Source organism: Podarcis liolepis (genome assembly GCF_965112155.1).
Source record: "Podarcis liolepis genome assembly, chromosome: 2".
In the NCBI taxonomy this organism is placed as follows: domain Eukaryota; kingdom Metazoa; phylum Chordata; class Lepidosauria; order Squamata; family Lacertidae; genus Podarcis; species Podarcis liolepis.
The window spans coordinates 82,716,906-82,744,210 of record NC_139555.1 but is presented as its reverse complement, the minus strand read 5'-3'; the positions used below and the strand labels follow the sequence as shown (position 1 = coordinate 82,744,210).

The window sequence follows — 27,305 nt, the reverse complement described above, 5'->3', positions numbered from 1 at the left end:
GAATAAGGGTTAAAACTAAGGATACAATAAAAGAATAAATGAGGAGAAAACGACTTGGGAAGGAAGATGAGAACGCAAAAATCACAATATTATTTTTATTTAACATATTTATAGACTGCTTCACAGCATAAAGCCATTGAAATGAGGTAGAAGATAAAAACAGAATAAGACATCATTGTCTGTCTCTCCCGCCTGCCCCTCTTGGGGAGTGTTCTGGTGGTTCTCCTGACCTTCCAGAGTGTATCTGGAGAAGGCACATGGGGAGAAGGTGGGGGGAGCCCATTGCACTGACAGGAGTCCTCATGCCAGCTTCAGCTAATGGAATGGGGTAGTTAAATCCAGCCCACAAGCTCTAAAAACAAAACAAATAAAAAATCAACCAACTATAAAATTATTGTTAAAAGTCATAGGGTACACAAACAATGTGCTAATGCATGTAGCCTAGTTACTCTTGTTTGCTCCTCCCCTGATGCAAGTAGCATTACATGCCTAGATGGTCACATGCTGCATCTCCCTCTTAATTCATGCATGCAATCACTTTCTGCTTTGAACTTTCAAATATGGACAGAAAACCAATATGAATGTTAGAAATAAATAATAAAGTGTGGAATGTGCAGTAGCTGTGAAAAAGGGAAATTCCATGTTGGAGAACATTAGGAAAGGGATTGAAAATAGAGCTGCCAAGTATCATCATGCCATTATACAAATCTTTTGCTGAAGCTGTAGTTTGAATACTGCATTCAGTTCTGGTTGCTGAATCTCAGAAATGCTACTGTAGAGTTAGAAAAGGTTTGGAAAGGAAGAACCAAAATGATTGTATGGTATCTGGTTGGTTACTGTAAGAACAGGATGTTGGACTGGATGGGTCATTGGCTTGATCCTGCAGGGCTATTCTTACATTCTTACCAGTTACATAGTGGAATGAGGTAATGAAGTTTAATGTAATTAAAACATGATCCAGGGGATTGATGCTTCCTTTGGCTAGGAAGAGGAAGAGGAAAACAAAAGGAAGAGATGAGTAATTGCCATGAAGTAGCCAGCAAATAAGTTCCTACCACCTCTTGACTGTGACTTCTGTTGTTAGCACCTGGTTTTATATATAGAATATAGAAAGTGTGAGCACCAGTGAGATGGGGGTACCTAGCTTCTACTATTTAGAAATGAATTTCTAAACAAGGAAACATGCTTTTAAAATTCTTTCTGCTCCTTTTGAACTTCCCTTTCCTTGGATGTTCTTTGAAAAGGGGCTTTCCCTTTTACTGCATAGCAGACTGGACTTGATCTTGCTTCAGGCAGTACTTTTGAAATGGAGTGCTCTCCATCTGCTTTCATTAGAAAAATTTCCATTCCTTTTAATAAAATGTTGTGACAGATTAGCTGTTTGTTCCCATTTTGTAATGACTGAAAATAAGAGTAAGAGGGTAAACTACAACGAAAGCTACTATGGAGAGAGGTAACCGGTGGAGTTTTTCAGAAATTGCTCTTAAGATAGTGTGGAGTAGAAGAGTATTGGCAGGGTGTGGGGAATATAGATAACATCAAGTTAAGAGGCAATATTGATAAAGAAGAGACCCAAGAAGTTATGCAAGATGAATTGGATGATTTGTTGAACCTGGAGGAATGGAATAAAATGCAATTTATTTGTATCTGTATCTCTGTGTGTGTGTTTTTAAAATTCTGATAGTTTCTAAGTCACTCTCTTTTCTGTCTGCTTCAATATGTAATTCAGATTACAAGCTGTTCTGAATAAAATGAAGCTCTGTGTTCCCCATTTATTCTTAGGGGTAAACTAGAAATTTTCCCCTCCACCCTTTGACAGAGGCAGATTAAATCTGCCTCTCCAGAGTGAATTAAAGCTGCCAGATTACAGACAAATAGTCCCTGTTATATCCACAAGGTAAGTACAGTGGTACCTCTGGTTACGAACTTAATTCGTTTCGGAGGTTCGTTCTTAACCTGAAACCATTCTTAACCTGAGGTACCACTTTAGCTAATGGGGCCTCCTGCCGCTACAGTGGTTCACAATTTCTGTTCTCATCCTGAGGTAAAGTTCTTAACCCGAGCTACTACTTCCGGGTTAGTGGAGTCCGTAACCCGAGGTGTTTGTAACCCGACAACCTGACAGCTGTATTGGCTCCTACTAGATGCATCACCAGAGCTACAGCAGACCCTTCTGCCTCAAGGCACCATGATGGACCAGCTGTCCTACCTCTAAGGCAATTCCTCTGTGCATGAAGTTCTTCCTGATTGGCTCTTGCTTGAGTTCTGAAGGAAAGACTTATTGCTCTACTTGTCCTGGAGCCTACCTCATCTGGGGTGCCAACCATGCCATCAGAGAGGAGGGGAAAAGACGTAGTAAAAGATCAACCCCCTGGCTCTTTTTACAGCATAGGTCATTGGGCAGCTGTAGTTGGCTTGCTAGAGGGACCCTTAGAGTTGGCGTGGGAATCTGGCTCCTAATTTGAGCATGGTAATTTTACTGTGTAGACCACGCTTTATAGAAACAACTATTTCCAATCTTCCTGACAAAATTTGCAGATTATTAAACATAGCTATATCCCGAGCCATTAGGTATGTAAATGTGATTCACCATTAGGTACATGAATTATATGTATTCTTTGTTTCAGTAACATCAGAAAAACAGATGAATGATTTGCAGATTCAGATACCATGAGGTCCACAGCACCTACACAATTAAACATCAATATATTTCCATAATGTATGCCACTTGGTTCCTATTGGAATCACTTTCCAGAACAAAATATGCATTGTGATGGTCTGTTGCAATTACAGTTCGTTATATCGGTGTCTTATGCTTTGATCAGTTGGGGCAGGAGATGGAGTGCAACCTGTTGTTGTATTCAGGGTTCTCTGGACTTGGGGGAATGATTTCAGCAGAATATTATGGGGTCACAGAACAAAGTAAAGCAGAATAAATCCACCACTAATTCACTATTACTGTGTCAATAACTTGTTGCAAAATGCACCCTCAGTTAATAAGAGTAGTAGTAATAATTTTATTTATTTATTTATTTATACATACCTTCCCCCATCTGGCTGGGTTTCCCAGTAAGGGCCCTAAGCCAAGGTTTTGAATGACATGTTAACCTGGGCTTTATGCTAACAGGGTCAATTTTGGCAAACAACAACAACAACAACTTTTGGAAAGCTATTGATCCACAATGAAAATGAGTGCCCCAAAACAAAGTTGGAAGAATTTCTCAGTATACTATGTATGGAACAACAATAGGATATCTCAATATGGAGGTTGGTGTCCTCCTTTCATTTCCTTTTTCTAGCTTGTAGTTGAGATCTTTAAAAGTCTGCATTTGCTAATTCATTTTGATTTTAAATTATATTTTAAATTATATATGACAAGTATCTTATATGTATGTATGCATTTCAAATACTTATATCCCACTTTTTAATTTTGTGAGGCTGTTAAAGCAGCTTATGAAAGATTCTTAAAATAAAATCACTTCCTCTAATCTAGTAGAGGAAGATAAATTGCACGGTGTCCCTATGGAACCAGGATTATTCTTGCCCTTGCCTGGTACCATACAAAGCAGCAGCTCCCACCAAATCCATGGGAGTAGGGCTGAACAGCTGGAACCTGCTCAGCTGATGGTGGAAGAGATCTTCCCTTACATGCAGTTGCTAGGCAGCAGGTCCTCTGGGGTAGAGCTGAGCAGCTGGATCTCATTCAACCTATAAGTAACATGGCCAAGCAAAGTCAGGAGATGACTATTGCTCTAGATTTCCATTCAGCTTGACTGCTTTTGATGGCTGGTGGCTACTAGCTACTGGACACCCTACCTGCTTGTGGGAGGCTTGTGATGCCAATGAGAGAGAAAGAAGTTGTGAGGTTTCTGCATCCAGCTGGCAAGATGCAGCCGTGAGTGTGATATACACTTGCTTTTGGAAAATGGTGCCAGCTCACACTGGCTGGGTGTTTGCTTGTCCACAGATACTCAATCTGTATATTTATACATAGTTTTTAGTATAAATACAGGGACTAGCTGTGGGTTTTAGGAAGAGGGAGTAGCTTAGCAGTAGTGCCTCTGTTTTCTTCTCAAAATACTAATTACCAGTGCTGAGAAATTGCTTTGCTTGATAGACCCCGGCTTTAGGATTCTCTTGCAAATCAGTTTTTGATCAGAAACAACATGAATCTGACTCATTAGAAAGTGTTTTTGTTACATATTGTTCCAAAATTGATTGTCATGATCTGGAAGAAAACATGATGAACAGCTGAGTTGGTTTGGGTACAGTTAATTTTCAAAAAGTTCTTTTTTGAAAGTGCTCTTTGGGGAAATTTTAATACTGGGTTGGGAATTTGCTTTGGAATTAAAGTTTGCAAAAAACAATTTCCAAATAAAAAGTATATTGCGTAGATAATTATTTACTAAGAAGGCTACTTCTGAAGGGACTATTTGGCCTTGTCCCACCACACCTTTTGAGTTTCTTAGTGAAGGACCACCATGTAGAAGCACCATCATTTAGTGTAGTTTGTACTGATGTAGTGTTAAGTGGGAGGGGAAGCCTCAAGTTGCCTATTACCATATGTTCTCAGTGGGTTATCAATCATTATAACAGTGAGATGAAGGAGGCCCAACCTGAAATAACTGCAATTAGGTAGCCTTATGCTAATTTTTGTTGGTACAAAAAAGTTAGGGAGCTTTTTAGGCAAAATTGCAAAACCAAACAGTTTTTGCAACGTATGGCAACCCTAAAACAATATCCAAGACCGTGTGGTCCAGCAGTTCTGTATTGTCTTTATGCTAAACACAGAAGTAAGTCTTCTGAAGGAAGTTATTTCACAATGCATCTTCAAATGAAAATATATAGCATATGAATTTCAATTACAAAGGGCAATGAAGTATAAATCTATGCATTCTTTACAGAATGTAGCGTAATATGTCAATAGGGTACATTTCCTTTCCCCCTCCTGCTACTCATGTTTGCATCTCCCTGAAATACCATAGCAACTATGGGGTTATGGAAACTATGGAAGGCGGGGGGAGGATCTATGCTCAATAAGGGAACAACTGAGCCAGGAGACCAGGATTCAAATTTCCACTTAGCCATGAAGGTCACTGGTTGTCCTTGGGCCAGTCACTGTCTCTCAGTCTAACCTATCCCACAAGGCTGCTGTGAAGGTAAAATGAGAAGTGGGAGAACCATGTATACAGTGTTGATCTCCTTGGAGGATATTGATGTAATAAATAAATACTATTCCATCTATATTGCTGTACAGTCAGACATGCTAGAAGACCCTGGCTGTTAGGATTAAAGGGAGGAGGAGTAAAATGAGAACAGAAACGGGGGTTGAAGGAGGAAATCACCTGCATGCCACAGAGAACAGTAACATTTTAAAGCAAAATGGGGGGCGGGGCAATAAATCCAATTGGGCCCAGCTCAGGGCATTTGGGTTCTGCCAACAAATCAGAAATGGTTAAGCAGAAAGTTTTAAATATGAGCAACAGGTAATGTTTGGTCTATAGAGTTCGGCCAATTAAGAAGGGATTTGCTTAATGCTCTCTTCTAAAAAGATGTCTGTTAGAAAATAGACAGTAGTGAATACTCTGCCTGCTCAGTACAGTGGTACCTCAGGTTAAGTACTTAATTTGTTCCAGAGGTCCGTTCTTAACCTGAAACTATTCTTAACCTGAAGCACCACTTTAGCTAATGGGGTCTTCCGCTGCTGCCGTGCCGCCGAACACAATTTCTGTTCTCATCCTGAAGCAAAGTTCTTAACCCGAGGTACTATTTCTGGGTTAGTGGAGTCTGTAACCTGAAGCGTATGTAACCTGAAGCGTATGTAACCTGAGGTACCACTGTATAGGAAAGAAAGAAAGAGTTTTGAGCTATAAGGTGGTAGGCCCAGGATTTTATGTTAGGATTTTTTTAAACCTAGAAAAGCAGTTTAGTGGTGGTATAAGCTGTCCAGAGAAAGTGTAGATTTTCCTTCCTTACAGACGTACAAAAACTATGTGGGAGCAAAGGGGGCACTGGGCAGATGTTTGAGGTGCTTTAAGTATAGGATATCCTGTGTTTGTTCAATGGGCACTACATACTTTGTGATTCCCTGAAAATCCTGGTCTTACTGAAATTGTGGGGGTTTTTTTTGCCAAATCACTCTGTTCATCCTGTACCGTTAAAGATTTTTCTGGATAGGGAGAAGTATTACTCTAAAATGAATTCTGAATATAGAACTTGTATTCAGATCAGAGTATTACTTTAGTAATTGATTAACAAAATGCATACAGCACTTGATGGTAGAAATACCTCTGAGGAATTTGCAGGAAATACTAAAATTATCAATAAAAATATCTGAAAACATTTAGAAGTAATCAAAATTAACAGTGAAAGAAAGTGAAATACATCAGCATCTACGTGTCTGGATAAGCTTATCTAAACAAAAATGTATTAAGCAAGCACTGAAAAGAGTAAAGTGAAGGTGTCTGTCTGGTATCTATAGACAGGGAGTTTCTTATTTTCCCTTCAGAATTGCTTTATTAACTCTGTTATATTAATAAAATGATATTGGCATATTTTTGCAAGATGAGTAGGGTTAGGAACGTGACCTGTGCCCAGCATGGCTGGAGCCCAGCAACCTGTCTTTATTGAATTGTTCAGATTTTGTTATGATGTTGTTTAGTCCATTGTTTAGCCCATTGTTATGATGTTGTTTAGTCCATTTTTCTTTGTTGCATGAAATGTATTTGACATATACCTTATAATTCACTGCCTTTATCATATACCCTCGTGTGTCACTCCCTAAAAGGTGGAGTGAAACATGTGGGTAACTGGAGTCTTATAATGGTTTCCTTTGGCATGGCCCTGAGGGGTCATTTTAGTTAGAATGTGCAGGACTTTATATAACCCACTTTGTATAAGTGAACAGATTGCGACCCGGGCTGCCTGTGCTGTTCTTTGGAAAAAAATTATTGCATTTTCAGTAATGTTGAATGGGGTGCGTGGGTTCATTCATAAACTTGGTGTATCTATCTCTATAATCTCTTCAGTTCTTTTGAAATTTGTAATCGCTTGGAATACTTGAATATTTGCAGTGAGATGGGAAATCATCATGGGGTTTTTTCCGTAAGGGAGTTTCTCAGAAGTCAGAAGTTATTTTGGCGCTCTCTTGATGTGGTGACATGATTATGGTTTGGACTTCAAAACCTGATAAATAAGCACTCTCTGACCTTTCTGTGGTCTATAGTGTGTTTAATTCATCTGGCGCAGGCAGTTGAGCTCAATGGATTTTGGCTTCCCAAAACGTTTGTCCAGTGAAAGAGCTGTGTGCCTGAGCATGTGCTGCCTGATCCTAAACAGCAAATCTTGGAAGTAAATCTAGTTTAGTGGGACTGAATTTTTAGGAAGTTTGCTTCGGGCTGTAGCCTTTGGCTATGTTTCTCAAGGGACCTCCAGGGGTAAAATCAAAGTGCTGCATTAGCAGCACTGAGGTGACTTTCCTAGGGCACAAGCCTGGGCACTGTGGGCCACCCAGATGACAACCCTGCCCCCCGGCCTCGCTGATGTGATCCAAAGAAAAGCAGAGCAATACGTTTGGCACCAGCTTGGCTGTAGAAGTTGGAGGAAAAAGGCATACAAGGTGCCATCCAACCATCTTAGGGACTCTATTCCAGTCTGGTGTAGGGTTTACTCCTTAGCATTTGTCACACAAGGCAATGGATGTTTAGGATCAGAGTTTTCCTTCTCCTAGATGGGCTATCTTCCCAGGTTGATGAGCCCCATCTGCCCCTCACTTCCTTCTACAGCACATGCAGAGGATTGAGCCAACAAGAGACAAGATCTTGACCAATTGATCCACTATTGATCTTGTCGGCTCAATCCTGTGGAGACTGTTGTCACATGCAGGGGAAGTCTCTAACTCCCTGAGGGCTTGAGACCCATCAGCTACCCTCACCTGGTTTAGCTAGCTAGTTGGCACTGTTTCCAGGGTGTCATAGGGATTTTTAAAATGAATAGTTACTTATAATGTTTTTATAAATAAAATAAACAATGTTTCAAGGGGAGCAACTATTTTTGAGCCTGCAAAAACAACATAAAGATCTAGTTTTGTAACAGTTATTTGGTTCTGATTTTAAAACATTTGCACCACTGACAGTTTTTCTAATTAAGTAATATATGGAAGGTTGCATTTGTCTTCCCCTGGAAGTGATTTTTAAATATTAACCTTCCTTTTTCTGTTTCTTCTTAGTCACGGTTTCCTTTATTCTGTACCGCAGACACTTACTGTTGTCAAGTTCTCTTATTTCTCTTTCATTAAGAGGGCATCACAACACTTATTCTGCTTTTCCCTGTTTTGGAAAACCTGTTTCTTACACCCTTAGGAGGAGATGAAAAAGAAAAAGGGGCAGCTCTCTGCCTAATAACTGAGGCTAACATTAGTCTCTCAAAACAAACCTTTGTTCTGCCAGATGGGAAAAGGCAAACTAATAATAACAGTCCAAAGCAAAGCACTTAGTAAAGGTTAGCATTTACTTGCTTTTTCTAGAAAAGCACAAATTTGATAAGTACAGTTCAGACAATGATGTTTCTTAATGGGCATAAAAGTAATGAAGTTTAATATCTCTACACACTCATAAATATCATCCACATCTTACACTCTTAACATATAAAAGATGAACTGCGTGCTCAAAAGGCAATTGGTGCAGCCTTTATAGAATTATACTATTTCAGGTGGGGGAAACCCATATCTGAATGTTTCTTTAAAAGGAATATTAACTCCCCAGCATAAAATTTGCAAGGAGGCCACAGTAGTGATGAAGGATGTGGGACGGATTCATATAGCTAGGTAAGCAAAATGCTAAAAAGTGTGGTTTTCTTACATGTGTCAATGTCAAATGAATCCTCCAATTTTGCTGACAGCAATCAAATAGCACTTTTTGGAAAGGCAAGAACTGTGAACACTGTTTCCTGCTTCCACCCTTTTGAAAATAGTACCCCGAGCTTTAGTCAGATGTTTCCCCATTGGTTTCTGAATGAGTTTTCAGTAATTTGCTGTGTTCCTCTGGTCTGTACTGATCTTGCCCACTCTCCTCCCATCCTGTTGTCAGTGGGCGGGGCTCAGTAATGAGCAATATTCAGTTACACTTGCTTGACATACTCAAGAGCTTTTCTGCTTCCTGTTTCAGTGGAGCACAAGAGCTGCCTTAGATAATGCTATCAGAAGCCTAGTGCAGCAGCAGGAGCACACTTTGATTTCCCCAGCAGCTGCGTGCCAGAGAGGCTGCAGAGGGAAGACTTGGCTTTGCTGTCATAGCTGGTAGCCCAACAGAATCAGCTGTGACATCCGAAACTGCTGCTCCTTCAGCCACAATGGTGGCAAAGGATTATCCATTTTATCTCACAGTCAAAAGAGCAAACTGTGGACTGGAAGTACAGACAGCAAGCATCTCAACAAGAGAAACAGAGGTATGATCGGTAGATATTTGAGAGCCTTTACTGCAGTTTTTCTTCTAGTTGAAAGAATCTGTTTTACCTGGGGCAGAATAACAACTTGGAGTCTCCGGTACTGATCTCTCACATTTTGCACAGAGAGGATCTGCACAACTTTGCTTATATGCTACAGCAGCATAAATTTGATATCAGAATATGCTTTGACAGTGCTTTTTTCTAGGGGGTACGCAGGGGTACACATACCCTTAAACATTTTGTGAATCTTTGTACTTTTGTCCATTTACTGTATTTATTTTTCCGGATTTCCTTGAGTCAAAATGAGAGTACCCCTAAACATATTTAAATAGAAAAAAACACTGTGCTTTGATAAAAATAAGATTCATTTCTGGAATAAGTAATTGAGAGATATGCACTGAAATGCATATATTAGTGTTTTCTTTTAAGGTTGATTGTGCATTTCATAGGAAAACAGATTTCATGCTCAAATCATTGGCATTCACAGGTACTATCTTTTAGGTTCTCAATGCTTATTTGTTAAGTAAGACTATTTGAAACACTGTCATTTTCACAAGTTCACAAATAGAATCAGGAACAAGTGGCCAACAGGCAGAGGCTGTTACTGTTTTAATTGAACGCTTTACAAAACACACAAAATATTTAGAACCCATGTGAGGTCTTTTCTGTTTTTATAAAGAAAATTGGACTCCTTTTAATAGAGTTTCTATGAATCTATCTATCTATATCTATATACAGTATATCATCTATCACCTATCTATTCTAACTAGTTAATGAATTGATGAATTTTTATTTCAGAGACTATTTAGGTCATCATGACTATGCTTTTTGTGGTGATGGGGCATTTTAGCATTAGCTATTTCTGTTAACTATATAAAATTTACTAGCTGCCTAGTCTAAGCTATATTTACTCAGAAATATGCCTATTGTTATCAGTGAGATTTAACTACCAAGAGAGTTGCATTGTCTGCCCAGAAATCACAAAAATAGCAGATCCTTTTGAAAAAATGTAATGTTTAGTAAACAAATAAGAATTTTGCCACCCTTGTCTCTTTCACACAATCCTTTGCACTTGAAGTTCATCTTAATAGGTGTTGTTGAACTGTCTTAGGTATGCAGTTGTATGACATAATAAGTTTCCACAATTTACTTTCTTAGAGATGTATACAAAAGGTTTTATATGGGTTGCTTAAATCAGCTGTAAGAGTTGATTCCCCCTTCCCAGAACATAAATTGTGAAATAGTAATAATCAGAGTCTTTCATTCAGATTATGATAATAAATTTATTTTAGCAGATTAGGTCTGCAGCTCTATGTGTTTAAGTGTTAAATAAACACAAACATTCATGATGAAGAAGAAAGTGCTCGGCTAATCTATAGAAGTGATAAAAGACGAGTTGAATAGTTCTCCACAACAGCAGGAAATCTTTTCACAGCAGAGAAGCAAATAGAAAAACATGGAGTAAAATGCTATTTTAAAAACAGAACTCTTGAGAATCAGGAGGGTATGCGTATATTGTCTAATAAGTTGCTAATAGGGACATTAAGACCAGTATAGTTCATCTTATGCTCAGAGGGTGCATTCACCTATGATTTTGTGATATTAGATGGTTAAACAAAGCAGCTTTGAGTATCAGCAATCCTTGAGCTTGAAAACCCTTTGCTGCTTTGTGAGCTTTAGGCAGCTGAAACTGACTGGGATCATTGTCAGCTAGTAATATGCACCAAGTTTCTTAACTGAACAAATACTGGTAAAGTAAAAGGCTTGGTATTATTCTATTTGTATTTAAACACAAAACGAAACTGGGAGTTAATATGCTCATTCCTCTCTTGAATCTTGTTATCAAATTATTTTACAAAAGGAAGAATCAATGTTACTTTCTTCATACAAATTTGTACTATGGAGTGTATATTTGTAAATACCAGGATTATTATTTTTTAAAGAACTTACTTTATTACAAGGTATTTGTGTATATATTGAGTGGTGTGAAAGCTGTAGTTTGTTTATAAATGTCAGTAATAAGAGAACACCTGCCCTCACGCTTACAATCTCAAAGACACAACACAAAATAAAAATAGGAGGGGGGAGCAAATTTCAGCACTGTTTCTTAGTTGCAGAATTCTTCTAACAACCAGCTGAAGTTGAAAGATCTCAAGGTGAGGCAGTGTCAAAATTTGCCGGTATTATAGCAAAGTGGGTAGAGAAGCCCCTATAGCCCCATGCCTCTCCCTCTTCTGTTGCTTGAAATGGCTTCTGTAAATGACAGCTGAGGGTGGGTGAAGCCTGTTGGAGCTCATCTTTCAGCAGAGCAGGTGAAGAGGCCCAGCAGTGTCATAGCCTTCCCTCCTGGTGGAATGGATGCTGTAGATAACAAACTGTACCTGGTGGAGCTTTTGGTGAATGTTGGTGTGGCAAAGCCAAGCATATGGAGGGTTGTGTCGAATGAAGTAATTGTGCTTGCAGAACAAGTTCTACTCAGACAGTGGAACTTCCCTTTCCTCTCTTCCTCTCCTACCACTATCTCCAAATCTGCTCCAGAGAGTTGGGGGGGATTTAGAGCAGATTTGAGGGTGCATGCAGGTGGAGGAGAAGGTGGGGTTTGTTGCATGAGTGGAAGTCATTCCATGAGCCCATTGATTTCATTGTATACAACCCACAGTCCCTACTTCTTCCTAGGTTTCCACTTATGTGGTGTTACATGATGTGTAGATGGGGCTTACTGGGGAAAGTGGGAGAGGCTCTTCTCAACATAGCCTGGTCTGTGGAATGTGTGGTGCATTTAAAAATGGAGGTGAGAGAAAATAAAAAGACGACTAGCATGATAATTCTCCACATAATATTTTATTATATTAACTGAGGTCTAGAATGGAAGTTCTTTTGGGGGAGCAATTACTAGTGTCAGGGCTTCCAGACAGGCAGGTAGTTAGTTCCTCCGAACCAGAACTAACAGGGCTCTAGGCAGGAATTCAGCCCATTAGCAGTTCAGCCAGCATGCAGTGACAAGTTACATTGTCTGAGGAGGCCAGCCAGAGCTGGCAGTTATGTAAAGGCCAGATAAGACCGTATAGGCTGCTTAGGTCACCTGACTCTTAGGTCACTGTACTGAAGCTTGGACTGCGAGCTTCAATACAGCCTCCAGTCTGCTGTGGTGCTGCACAACTTGGGTTAGCCTTTATCTCTGACTGCAAGCTGTACTGGTTGTGCAGGACATTTGAGCCTGACATTTGTTATATAGTAGAGATCCATTTCTTCTTTAGACTTTCTATGTGCATGGAACAGATCTGTCATTTTTTAACATGAGTATTTTCAGTTGGCAGTTTCGTTGTTTATGATTTTCTTCCATGTGCCCAGAAATTATGTGGGGCAATATTTGTGTTCAGAAACTGGCAAATCCATTGCTTTTTTTCTGGAAACACCACATGTAATTTGTTGGAAATCATGAAACCAACCTTCAAATGATGAAATCAGACATGCAACTTTTTCATTTATAGTGCTATTAATTTAGTTAGTATCTTTATCTGTTCTGGAAAAGGCTGTTTCTTTGTGTAGTGCCAATAGTATCTATGCAGTAGGTACTACAAAATTATTGCTGATTTTGCTAGACAGAAACCAGACAAAGTAGTGGTAAAAAGCTGCCAGCTAATAAATGGGACAAAGCAATTTCTAGCTTTGGCTAATCCAGCAAAAACTAAGAACTTTGAACTGTATGATGTAATAGGATAAAGACTAAAAAACAGAGCCACTTGATGCATTATAATCTAGTTTCATAATGTTAGTAAGCCATAATTCTGTGTTGTGCCCTAAGGGAGTGGCAATCATTGGAGTCAAGTGAGGCCAAGTACTACGAATTCAAGTAGTAACGAGGCCAAGTAGTAACGAATTCACATTTATCTCTTCTTGACAGTACCCAGTTTTTAAGTAAGGATTGATATGCATATGTAAGTAAACAAAGTAGTCTTTATTTATTTATTTATTATAATGTTTCTGTCAGGCTTTCCCTACAAGAAGCTTAAGGGTACATACATGGCTCTCCATCCTCCCCATTTCATCCTCACAACCATCCTGTGAGCTGAAATAAGGTGACTGACACAAGGCCACCCACTGAGCTTCATGGGTGAATGGGGATTACAATGTGGCTCCCCTATCCTCTAAACACTACACCATGCAGCAACTGGTTGCAAAAGACCTGCATTTTTAGCCTCTGGAATTAATATTGGAGGCTGAATTTAGTGTTTTTCTGCACAGCACATACGTAAATGAGGAAATTTGCTCCAGCAAGAAGTAGTGATGGCTAGCAACTTCAGTGGGTTTAGAAGTGAATTAGACCAATTCATGGAGGGTAAGACTATTAATGGCTGCTAGCCACAGTGGCTACATTCTACCTGCACTGTTGGAGGTGATAGGCATCTGAATACCAGTTGCTGGGAATCAAAAGGAGGAAAGAGTGCCGTTGCACTCAGGACCTGCTTGTAGGCTTCCCATATGCACCAGGTTGACCACTGCAAGAACAGGATGCTAGAACAGATGGACTCTTGGCCTGCTCCAGCTCTTATGCTCTTAAGGGGAGCTGCTGTTTTACCTTTTAGTGGTAGTTGTGTGAAGTTGTCTAAATTGTAATATGAGAATAGATACCACAATAAACATGAGAGAGAAAACTCTAAGATACATACAAGCTGACTAATAGTTTTCAAATACTGTTTGAGAATTACTAAATTGCACGTGTAAGAAGAACCTGCTGCATCTGGCCAGTAGCCCATCTAGTTCAGCATCCTGTTTTCACAGTGACCAACCAGATGACTGTGGAAAACAGACAGCAATGGCCTGAGTGCAACAGTACCCTCCCTCCCTTCAGTTTTCAGCAACTGGTATTCAGAGGCATTGCCTCTCACAGGGGAGGTAGCACATAGTTATCAGGATTAACAACTTGGGACCAGTTTACTTATGAGATTGCCTTACCCCACACATGCCCACTTAACCACTTCACTTGGCAGAACTGGCACTACTACAGGTGCCACATAATACCTGTTTTGCATTTGTAAGAACTCAATCATTTAGTGTGGCAGCATCTACACTTTGGAACTTCCTGTCTGTTGAGATCAAGCAGGCACCTTCACTGCTCTCTTTTTGGTGCCTGCTAAAAACATTCTTGTTTAGACAAGCCTACCCACATGCTTAGAAAGTTGAAGTAACTTAAATCTGCTTTAGTATGTTAGAGTATGGCTGTAATTTTTCATGATTTCTATTTTTTATCTTTTTGTAAACCACTTTGAGTTTTGTTTTGTTTTTAATAAATAAATAACAGCATAATACCCTTATACTCCATGAATTTGTGTAATCTTCTTTTAAAACCAGCCACGTTGGTGACTATCACCGGGTGGAATTCAAAGCAGCACTTTAAGGAGATTGTTGCATCAGCGTAAGCAGTTCTGCTTGCCTGATGGAACATTCTCCCCACTACTCCCTTCCATGTGCATGCTCTTCTTGGGGGTTCTTCCAACCATCCAAGGCCTACTGAGGAGCTCAAGGCAAAGAAGTGGGGGAAGCCCTGTCAAGCTAGTGAACTCATTGCAATGACTCCCGCTAGCTCAATTACAGTGGTACCTCAGGTTACAGATGCTTCAGGTTACAGACTCCGCTAACACAGAAATAGTACCTCGGGATAAGAACTTTGCTTCAGGATGAGAACAGAAATCGTGCTCCGGCGGTGCAGTGGCAGCAGGAGGCCCCATTAGCAAAAGTGGCAGCTTTAAGATCAGTTAAGAACAGTTTCAGGTTAAGAACGGGCCTCCAGAACGAATTAAGTTCTTAACCCGAGGTACCACTGTACTGAGCTGAATCCAGCCAAGTGTCTCTTGTTTCCACTGAAGTGGTCTCAGTGAGAGGTTTCTTCACTCTGACCTCTCAGAGTTAGCTACCAGAGACTGCAGGGACTTTGGAGAGAGCTGCCTTTACTTTCCTGGCTAGCTGTTATGGACAACCTCTAGTTGCATAGCATCACTACCACTGCAGAGTTGAGAGATACATTCTGGCCCCTGGACAAGGGGCCTGTTGTCACTGATCCCATGCACACATCTCACAATTTTGATATGTCTCACTGTGTTCCTGCTTGCTAAATGATTCCAAGTGTGAAGCAGACTGAGACAACATTACTCCAATAGAGCATATGGAAGCTGGGCCGGGAGGGTTACTGGACAGAAGAAAGTGAGTCTAAAGGAGTTGTAGGTGCAGAGTGCTTTGACAAGCTAGCTGTGAAGGAGCCGGAAGTGATGAACGCTCTCCTTCCTGAGGAGTCTGTATCTCTGAGATTCTCTGAAAGTATATTTAGCATGCTGCTTGATGTGGTGACTTCATATAGGAGCTGCTGGTTTACATACATTGGGCCCTTTTTATGTTGCATTGTCATTTGCTCATGAAGTACTTGAAGAGAAAAGGATGCAGGTTTGGGTAAACATGGATAAACCTAGCCCTCTGAGAAGCAGGTAAACAGGATACATGAGAAAGAGTTTCCTTCCCAGAAAGTCATTTCATGTGCGGCAGCTGAATAGTTTCATTTTTAAGACAAAGCTACACACACATGAAGCAATAAACAATGTTGTTGTGAAAAGGTTTATTCATCAGCATTGTTCATTGAAAATTAATATTTCAAACATGCATCTCTTGAAAAGGAAGGAAAAGGAAAAGAAAATAAATATTTATAGCTTCTCCTCCTGTTTCTTTCCTTGTCTCCTCTGTGCTTATTTATCTACTCTTCAGCCTGTTGTATCAAGACTCAATAGCAGATATTCTGAGGCGATTTGAGATGCAGGAAGGGATTTTCCTAAAATTATATAGGTGATGGGGGTGTTTTTGAACAGCCTTTTAAAAACTGGGGATCAGTACCATAAAGCTCATTGCCTTCAGTATACACACACTTCTTTTTTGCCCTTCTGAAACTGTTTAGTTGCAATACATGAAATGAATTTCTGGCGAGGAAACTCTTATGTATCCTGTTTACCTGCCTCACAGAGGGCTAGATTTATCCCTGTTTACCCTAATCTGTATCCTTTTCCCTTTAAGCACTTTGTGAGCAAAGTACAATGTAGCTTGTAAAGGGCATAATGTCTGTAAACCAGAATGGATTTGTTGCAGTTTGTGTGTTTTGGTGTGACTATCGTAGGTACCAGCTGGACAGTGCTTGGAATGTGTGATGCATTCCACCTACCATCCCACCCATAACAGTTTTAAAACAACTGAATTATTTTGTTTAAACTACATGTTCCTGCAGCCCTTTAAAAAAGAAGAGAGAGAGAGAATGCAAAATATTGCATTTATTTATTTAAAACCTAATTTTAAATGCTTCTAGGTCGCTTTTCTATTACAGATAATATTCAGAGAAACTTACAAGAATATAAAAACAACATTATAACAGTGTTGCAAGCAGGAACAGTTAATCTCTCTCTCTCTCTCTCTCTCTCTCTCTCTCTCTCTCTCTCTCACACACACACACACACACACACACACACATTTTTAAAATGATAAAAATCAACCTAACATCAACTGAAATGAATCAAGATCTATCTTGATTTCAGAATGATAAAAGAAATGTTTGTTGTTCCTGTGGGAAATTGCAGTGAAACATAGCTATGCATGAGTGCTAGTTAGTGCATGGAGGGGTTAAGACAAGAGAGTTCTGTTCCTAGACTTGGCTAGGTCACACCCCGTCTTTTCCATGAGGGAAGAAGTGAAACCTTCTCTTCCTGTTCCCTTTTTCTGTGTCATGTAACTGACCAAGGAAGAAATGCCTAAGAAAGCTCCACGTTTAGAGCACATGTTTGAAGCTATCTTTCTGTATTTTTTACCCAAGAGTATTCTGCCTGTGTTGTTTTCCTTGCTGCTGCTTAAATAAATGCTTGAATCTGACCTTTAGAACATTTTGTAAGTAAAACATTTTAAAATTTACTTAACAGTGTATGGCTTGTTCACTGCAAGAGTGGTAGAAAAAGGTGAGTTCTAAGCAGGATAAAAGGGTCTAACAACCTATATTCCTAACACTACAGTGTTGCTTGACTTTTTGAGTTTAAACTCTGCTACTGAGGGTTTCCCCCTGCTAGAATGTCCGCATTTTGAATCCAGGTATCCAGCCATTTTGTTGTTGTTGTTGTTTACCCCACACATGTGGGTGACAGTGATCTATTTTCTCTCCCACGCCTATATTGGTAAAGAGCATTTCAAAAGTGGGATTCAAGAACCCCTCTCCCCTGTTGTCACTGGCACTTCAGAGAAGTGAATTGTGGGCACCTTTCTAGGAAATGGGCTAGGTTTGGATTCAGCAGCTCTATCACTTCCTCTTCTCTGCCCACAGTCAGGCTCTGATTCCAAAGGACAATGATTATTCTTACTTGAAAATAACAAATATCAGGCTAATAACTGTACAGCCCTATCAGCTGTACTGTTGAATGGAATGTGCAGTGAATAGTATGAAGGGTGGTGTAAAAGTGTTTTAAGTAAATAATATACAATAGAACTAAAATTGAAGCATGTTACCCTCCAAATTATTTCAATGAAGACATTAATATATTTGTCAAAAATTCATTCGTACTGTGGTTGCAAAGTACTTTTTCATTTTACTATTGTATTTTTAAATTGAATTTTAGGACCCAACCTACTCTCCTGATATAAATTGTTTTAACTGACTTTAATATATTGTTATATTGTTGTAACCTGTCCTGGACCCTTATGGTGTAGGGCAAGTAAGAAATCTTATAAATAAATAAAATAATGCTGTTCAGCCTAATGATGCTGACATTTCTGTGATATTTCTGCTGTGCTGTGCAGCATAAAGCTCTGGTTGGCATTTTAGATTAACCACATGTACTGATTAAGAGCTTGAACTAGCAATGCTGGCAGGAATCTAAAGGTGTTTTAGCCACATCCTCTTGCTCATTATCTGAGGTCATGCCCAGGTCATTCCAGGAATATGAACAGCACCCAATTCTCTATACTGAATACTAATTATATTGAGCTGCATAGCAAAGGTGCTCCTCACCATGCCAGTATGCAGAGTGTAAAGGTAAAGGGACCCCTGACCATTAGGTCCAGTCGTGACCGACTCTGGGGTTGTAGCGCTCATCTTACTTTATTGGCCGAGGGAGCCGGCGTACAGCTTCCGGGTCATGTGGCTAGCATGACTATGCCGCTTCTGGCGAACCAGAGCAGCGCACGGAAACACCGTTTACCTTCCCGCTGGAGCGGTACCTATTTATCTACTTGCACTTTGATGTGCTTTTGAACTGCTAGGTTGGCAGGAGCTGGGACCGGACAACGGGAGCTCACCCCATCGTGGGGATTCAAACCACCGACCTTCTGATCGGCAAGTCCTAGGCTCTATGTTTTAACCGACAGCGCCACCCACGTCCCTCATGCAGAGTGTACCAATGAAATAAAAGGCACTATCCAGGAGTGCTTATTTCCCTAGACTACAGTTATTCAGCCAATACTAGAATGGCCACTTATGATTTTTTTGAAAAACAGAGATAACCCTGTTGATCCCACAGAAAAGGTACTTCTACAAGCAGATATACCAAGGATGCTTTTGTAACTCAAAGAGCCTTCAGGAGTGCAGCCTTCAAAATCGGTGGCTTAGTTTTCCTGGGGTGTGTCTAAACTAAATATTGACCCTTGCTAGCTTGACATTGTTCAACAGATTATTTTCAACTTGGGGCAGAGACGTTTCTGAGTTCAAAATATTTTATTTGTAACCAGCTTCTATGCGTATTTATTTAAAAGTACCTTCCAGTGAATTCAGATTTACTCCCAATGAAGTTTCTTTAAGACTGCACCCGCATGTTACATTTCCAAAAGTACCCCCTCCCAACCTGCATCAACCTGCATAATTAAAAGAAATAGCAAAGCTCTGTCTAGTTCTAAATATTGATAACTTCCTGTGGAATGGAGGTTGAATGAGGCTTTTTCCTAATGCGGTTTTCTACTAAAGCTCAGTACTTGAGGTTATTTTATTATAACCATTTTATCTAGTGCCAATTTAATCAGTAGCAGACTAACACAAATAATATTTTTTTAGGCTTTCTGCCATCACAAATGTTGACATACCAATACAGTGTTGACCAAACTAGAAACTTTGAAAGTAAATGAGCATAGAAACTGTGCCAGGAATAAGGTGTCTGAAACAAAATGGTTCTGTTTTGTTTTATTTGTGAGGCCGGCAGATTGTATTTGAAACTAAGACTATACAGTATACTCTTTCACCTTGTAGAGTATTCTGTTACAGTGTTAAGTGCAGACTAATTTGTTTTCCAGAACATATCATTCTAGCCCTAATTAGTGCTACATTGCCCTGTAAATAATCTTGCAACCTTCTCTTCAAAAAAACACAACCAAACTTTTATTTATTGTTAATACACTTTTGGTTCTTGGAGTGTGATGAAATACATGGGCTAGCTGTTGTTGCTTCTTCTGCAACTGTCTTTATTTGCTATATTTCCAGTTACTTTATACAGTCCATTTCTGGAGAGTTGGTATAGCAGAGTGGTTCCAGGCCATAGTACACAGCAGTGAGTAAAGGACCTTAACAGGTGTTTTGATGGTCCAGGGTGGGGGGTGGGGAGCCGGCCTCTGATAGTTTGGACCATCTTCCAAGGGTGGGATAAGCACACCAGCCCACCCAAAAAGCTCAGTTGCATTGTTAAAGCTGACAGCACTCACCATTTGCCCTGCAATGTATGAACAACTCCAGGGCTCACTAGCAGCACCCTTTTTGTATCTGGAACCAATCTGGGAGTCAGTCTGGATGGCCATCAAAAAACCCTAATACAGAAGTAGCCTTTGTGATTACAGAGTTTTCTAATGAAAGGTTTCTTCAAGACTAGAATTTGTTAATTTCAGTCACAAATTACCCAGCTTGTGAATTCTGTGATGTAGAGAATGCAAGAAAATCATTTTATTGTTCAGCAGACTATAAAAAGGATAAAGGTTCCCTGACCTGTGGTTTGCAGGCTCTCGCTGGGTTAAGTTAATCATGTATCAGTTTAATATAGTTTAGCCTAATTTAAAATTCCGGCTTGCTCCAAAGCTGATAGTGGTAGTTTCCTTGTTTAGAGCAAAAAATAGAGGTCAGTTGGAATGTATTTGTTTATTTCAAAGTTTTATGTGCCACTTTCCAGGGCCAAAACATTCCCAATGTGGCTTATATCAAAATTGTAATACATAATTTATCATGTATCAATAAAATTACAATAAAAGATCTAAAAATATTAAAGCACATGACCTCAACCCTGGTGATCAATCAGGTGACAGATGTCATAGCCAGATTGCTCTCAAGTTGGAGGGATATTTACTATGTAGACTCCAAGGTTCTAAACTGCATAGGGAGCCTACCCCATATGTTCACAATATCACCTTAGAGTGCAGTGAAACGGTCCCCACCTAGCATTTCATAGCACTTTCCCCCCAGCTGTTCACATCACCACTAATGGCTTCATTAGTATCAATTTGGTTTCTGTTTGTGTACACATCAGGGAGCGTTGACACAACAAGTATGTCTTTACCTTAAGCAAAGGTGCTCACACCTTGGCTAGAGACTAATTAAGAACAGCTCAAGGACTCTAACTGATATGAAGCTATTTTAATAAACAATGAACTAAATACTGACCCTATCTCTCATTCAGTGCAATATTATCCAGATGGCAGACTGCTCAGTTGCCTCTGTGTGCCTCCTCCAAAAACCAGGCAGCACCAGAGTTTTCAGTTTTGTAGCACTTGCATTAGAGAAATAAAGATCTTCCTTTCTGAAGGTATCTGGTTCCATAGCTGCTAGAGAAGGGGGACTGAACATGCATTTCTCCTTCTTCCTGTGCAGATGTCACAGCCAGTAAAGTCAGTTTACATGGTTTTTCTATCCTAATAACATCCTATCTTGACTCTAAGCTTATCGATTTGAATGCTCTTTAGACGTTTTCCTAACTGTGTGGGAGATTCTGATTTATGAGTGATTGCCCCTATACAGCTGGGAGAAACGTTGATTGACTCAGCCACACTCCCAGAGCCCAGTCCCTAAATTGGCAGTGTGCCAGCAGCAGGAATGCCAATCCTGTGAGAAAAGCCAAAGGGATCCTGCTCTGCTCAGATAATTGGGTCTTTTTTATCTTTTCCCCAGCTGCATGAAAGCTATCTTATGGCTAAGGAGCTCTCAAGGGTCTGGGTGAACATCTCAAAGGCACAATGTGTGCATGGCAAATCAAAAGTTAGGGAAGCACTGAAAGTCAGTGTGTCCTGCAATATCACGTGTTTCCGTCTTTTATTCAAGGACAAGAGCAGGTTGTTCATTTAGTGAAGTTTACTGTTTATGGGGAGAAATAAGGGTGTGTGACTAAAGCATCCTGGAACTCCTCATTCACTTTGCCAGCAATTGTAGTCTAAGGACAGCAACTCTCAAGCAACTTCTACATCTAATTGTAGAAACAAGCTGTATAAGGTTTTTAAAAATATTGCTATATTCTGTAGTCATTGAAACTAAAGGGAATATATAACCAGGTAGGGTGTTTTTAACTGTGTGCACTGTGGCGTAGCTCTATCCCACCGGGACTGCAGTGCAGTGTGATTGATGTGAAGAAGCGTCTCTCTGTTCTGGCACAGCATCACTGGCATGCTAAATAAGAAACAGCTGATGGCTGAGGCGCCATTGAGAGGAGAATCATAGTGAATGCTGAATGTCTTTTCTAGTGTGTTCAGTATTCCAGTGGTGCTGCAGTGGCATAAAAATAAATGTACTTAACAAAAAACCTGAGCCAAGGGACTGCTGATGAAGGCGAAGGATACAGAATGCACCTCTGCTGAAGATTTGAGGGCAGACTGCATTTTTTGTTTGCAACCAGGACTGCCAAGTGGATGAATCAGTTATTTGTGTGGGGTTTTAAAATATATTTCTTCCATGCTTTAAGGAATATTGTTGGATTTCAGCTTTATTTGTGGAGAAATAAATATGTGGCTGGCTTCCAGTTCTCCTCTCCGTAGCTGTGCTGATGGAAGTGATATTTCTAATCACTATTAATGAAGTTGCTAATGCTCTGATTTCCTTTCCCCCACCCCTAACCCCAGAAATGATTGCTAATATGAATGGCTAGCATGTGGAAGATTGTAGTCAGAGCTGGTTTATTACACCAGTGTTTTTTCTAGTAAACTAGAATTATATGATGCTTAAGCAAACTTCGTGATCATGGCTGAAAAAGAGAGGTGAATGGACTTAGGATGTTCCTGAAATGTGATTTTTGATGTGTTTCACGTCACCTGGAAGATTTGGGTTTTTCTGTCAAGTCTTGCCGTCTACATGTGCTGCCCACGATCTCTTCAATGTCGGATGGAGATTAGGAAAGCAAGGGTAATCGTAAACTTTCAAAAAATATTTACTGCTATAGCTTTTCCTGCTTCTTATACCTTTGTTTACATTTGTGTGTGTGTGTGTGTGTGTGTGCAGAAACAAGAGTATTAATCCTTCAGAGGTTCTTGACACAAAAGGGGTTAAATAGTGAGTTGTTAATTGTATATCTTGGTTCTTGAATTGCTCTTTGATGATAGATGCTTATTGAGTTTTGTTAAAAACTCAGTTCTTTAAATACATAGTGGATGTTTTATAATTGCGTAATAAATTTGAGAGATATGCATACAATCAAATGTACAAATGACCTTCGCAAATACTGTAATCTTAAACTCTCTAATTCTTGCTTGCTGGAGATCTGGTAACACAGAAATGCATAATGATTTGACTCTCAGCTGGAAGAAATATTTGAGGCTAAAGACTTCTGTTTTGAAACTGTATCTATGCCTTTCAGTGGCAAGGTCATGATAACAAGCATAGCTGCTGAACCTTTTGCATTGCAAGATGAGACAGGGAAGTGATTAAATGTATGTGCATGAATGTTTTAACAGTGCAATTGCATGCACACTTACCTGAGAATAAGCCCAATTGAACACAATGGGACTTACTTCAGAGTAAACATGCACAGGATTAAACCCTAAGGTGTGTGAAGTTACAAATGTCTGTTGTGCATCCTTTCTCTCTCCAAAACATCTTCTTCTTGTATTGTTGATGTTTCATATGTTTGCCAGCTGTGTGCATTGAGCAAAATAATCTTAATAGTAAACATGAGAATTGGTTGTACTCATGCCGAGTCTTACTAATACCCTACTAAGGTAGTGATTTCTGCATACTTGGGGTATGAGAAAAGAGTTGTGGGGGACTTTTTTATCCCCAAATGGCCTAATGAGATTTTTTGCTTACCATCTTCCAGAAATTGTCAAGGGCAGTTGACCCATGAAATGCTGAGGATGTTGGAGGTGGAATGTCATAGGGGAAGTATTAGTCAGCACAAGCCCCTGACAGATTGAACCCCAGGAGGTGTCTGTTAAGGCGGTAGAGAGGTGCAGCATGCAGTTAGTCCCCTTCCCCCTGCTATATGGGGAGAGCTCAGGAGACAGTAAAGGACAACAGACGGTTTTTTACCTCTCTCCACAGTTTATAGCAATCTTCAGAAATCACCTAATCCACCATGAACCTGCACAACCTTTGAGATAGGCTGCTGAGACCCTGCTAAGTTTTGTCTTTACATCAGATCAGATAGGTGAGCATGAGAGATGGGACATTTTTTGGCAGAGACATCAAAATAGTAGAATTCCCTCCCAATGGTGATCCTCTGGGCCTCTTTCTGTTTTGATCTGTTGCTTGCTGCTGTCTTTAGCATTTTTGTTTAATTTCATGTCTGATTGCCTTCCTTTACATGTTTTAAATGGAAAAGGGGGAAATGATAATAACATCAACATACTCAGGTTTAATCTTGCTCTCTCTGACATCTTTATGGGGACTACTCTTTGTTGTTTGGGCAGGAAAATAAATGCATTTGGCTTTTAATAATTTTTGAAATATTAAGGTTGTTTGTCTTAAGTTTTTGTAAGGTATGTTTTTTTGGTACTTGAATTTTGTATTTGTGTGTTATCCTTTCTAAGTCATCCTGGGGGCCTTTGGGGGCCAAAAGCTGACAGCCAAACTTGGACTTGCACCCATTAGCACTATATGGCATACTGTGGAAAGTATTCAGGATGGTGGTTTTGCTTTATCCCCACCTGAAACCTTCTGGGAGAACCAAATAATACTACAAGCCAGTTGGAGTCCTGAATAGGGTCCCCTGTTGGGGACTGGGATACATTGGAACTTCTATACTTGTATTATGAAATCAATGTGTTGGTTTTATGATTCTAAACGTAAGTATTTTGTCTAAAATTTACAGGAGCCCAGTAATAAGCGGGTCAGGCCTCTTTCTAGAGTGACATCACTAGCAAGTTTAATTCCTCCTGTTCGAGCAACTCCTTTGAAACGATTCGGTCAGACGCTTCAGGTAAAACCGATTTTTTTAATTAATTAAGTAGGGCTCAATACAAGGGATACAACATGTCTTATTTCTTGTATTGTTTGTAAAGCATTTATTTTTGCATATTGCTCATCTATATGGAAGTAATAAAAAGCACTTTATTAATAATTTTCACTTTCAGTAAAAGCAAGTGTTTGATTTCTGCTCGATAACAATTTCTGTTATACGAGGTTGTCTCCAATGCTACTTCTACATAGAATAGACCCATTGAAATCAATAGACATTATTAACTTGAATCCATTGCTTTTAATGGATCTATTTTGAGCAGAACTAGTATGGGAGACAACTCCTAACTCCTCCTTTTTGATGCAACTGCGTCAGTTCTCATTCCAAAATATTAAACAGTATTGTGTGAATAAACAGCAGTTTTACTTTGTCCTCAACAAGATGACAATTAACCTTACTATCAACCCTAGCAAAGCAATAACTATTTTATTTTTATTTTTCACAGCGTTCCATCAGTTTTCGCAGTGACAGTCGGCCAGATCTGCTTGCCTCAAGACCCTGGACTAGAAATGTACCCCCTGCTAGCACCAAGCGAAGAGACAGCAAACTTTGGAGTGAGACCTTTGATGTTTGTGTCAATCAGATGCTGACATCCAAAGAAATCAAGCGGCAAGAGGTTTGCTTACTTATATTCTCTTTGGACTTGCCTGAAATGGCATTAAGGAATGCAAGTGAAGATACACATGTTTGTGTATAAACTTTTTTTTAGTCCTATTTTTCCCTCCTTGGAAGAAATAGCCACCACCCATCTCCTTTGCACACATGAAAACACTGAAATGCACAATCACTCCTTGCAATCACTCCAGGCTTTAAAAGCAGCCATCACAGCCTTTGAAGACAACACAGTGCATTCTTGCATTCCTGAAGCGAGAGAAGGCAGAAGCTAATAACTGGCTCTTTCAAGCTGAGCAAAACAGGGCTAACTGTCTTCACATCTTCATTGGAAAAAAAAATTCATAATAAAATATTTTAGAAATGGAGGAAATGCCATGCACAGCATCGCATGGCATTCCGTTCTAGCTTAGCATAGGATGCTGAATCATACAAGTACCCTTTATTAAAAGGCCCCAGGGCATAGTCTGAAGGCACATGATTTAGCAGTCTGCCGAAGCTAAGCCAGTCTGGTATGTGTCTGATGGGAGACTGCCTGGGACCGCCATTTACAGTGGTACCTCGGGTTAAGAGCTTAATTTGTTCTTAACCTGAAACTGTTCTTAACCTGAGGTACCACTTTAGCTAATGGGGCTTCCCGCTGCCGCGCGGCCACACAACTTCTGTTCTCATCCTGAAGCAAAGTTCTTAACCCGAGGTATTATTTCTGGGTTAGCAGAGTCTGTAACCTGAAGCATCTGTAACCTGAAGCATCTGTAACCCGAGATACCACTGTATTTTATGAGTTTGAGTTTTGTATGCCACCTTTCACCAGTAGGCTCTCCACCATTATTTTAGGGATGAGTTTCATCACAAAGGGAAGGATATTAAATAAAGGACATTACTTTAATAGACTTAAAGCTTGGTCTCATTTTTTATCTTCTCTTGCTTTGACAGTTAGTAATGGAAGAATCTGACAATTTCATTTCTCTGTAATTATTTTAATTCAGTTCTCTGCATTTCAGCAATTTGCAAATTTCTTTTTAAAAACTCATAAAAATTCTTCAGCAATTTAGGGTGGATTTTTCCTAATAAATGAAATTTTGCATGCAGTTTTGATTAATCACAGAATTTTGCAATTACTTTTGCAATGTTAATATGCATAATATTTTGTAAACATTGCATGGTTGGATAACTGTATTGTAAAATTAAGATGTGCACAAAATTCAGTGCCCCCCCCAAAGTGCAAATTTGAATGATTTGGGTTTAAATGCTAACTGAATTGTGTTTACCCCTGACCCCATTTGGCACTGTGGCAATCTGGACTTACCATTTATCCATAGTTTTAAAATGTTACTTGAGAAATTTTGAAACTGCAAATTTATCAAGGTTATATCTTCTGTTATAGGCAATTTTTGAACTTTCACAAGGAGAAGAAGACTTGATAGAAGACCTGAAGTTAGCAAAGAAGGTATTCTATACCCTTAATTATTGTGTGCCTCTATTGAATTTGTTCACAGGCAGTTTCTGTGATCTGTGTGTACAGATTAATTCAAATATATAAAAACTTTAAGGCACAAGAGCCAGAGTTTAAATGCTATCACCAATAATGGAATTTCAAATATGTATTTATTTAATGATTTTCTATCTTTGTGCAGGCTTACCATGACCCAATGCTTAAACTTTCCATAATGTCAGAGCAAGAATTAAACCAAATATTTGGAACACTGGACTCTTTAATTCCTTTGCATGAAGGTATAATTCTTTCTATTCTATATGCAGTTGCTAAGTGCCAAATAAGTTTGAGGAGCATTGTTTGAGGAACAGTTGAATTATATTGGGCTGCAG

At 39.6% G+C, this 27,305-nt stretch overlaps 1 protein-coding gene across 10 annotated transcripts in view; it reads left to right on the top strand.

Annotated features, from left to right (window-relative positions):
* The window catches only part of ARHGEF3 (Rho guanine nucleotide exchange factor 3), a 103,753-nt gene that overhangs the window by 66,847 nt on the left and 9,601 nt on the right, over positions 1-27,305 (top strand). For 6 of the 10 annotated variants that reach the window (XM_083489344.1, XM_083489350.1, XM_083489342.1 and 3 more), the window contains 4 exons: positions 24,720-24,827; positions 25,312-25,482; positions 26,866-26,928; positions 27,116-27,212. In XM_083489344.1, coding sequence (XP_083345470.1) covers positions 24,720-24,827; positions 25,312-25,482; positions 26,866-26,928; positions 27,116-27,212 — 439 coding nt within the window. Of the gene's footprint in view, positions 1-9,138; positions 9,445-21,641; positions 21,973-22,622; positions 22,817-24,719; positions 24,828-25,311; positions 25,483-26,865; positions 26,929-27,115; positions 27,213-27,305 lie in introns of those variants that run through there. The other 4 variants (XM_083489351.1, XM_083489349.1, XM_083489348.1 and 1 more) reach the window with 4 other exon arrangements.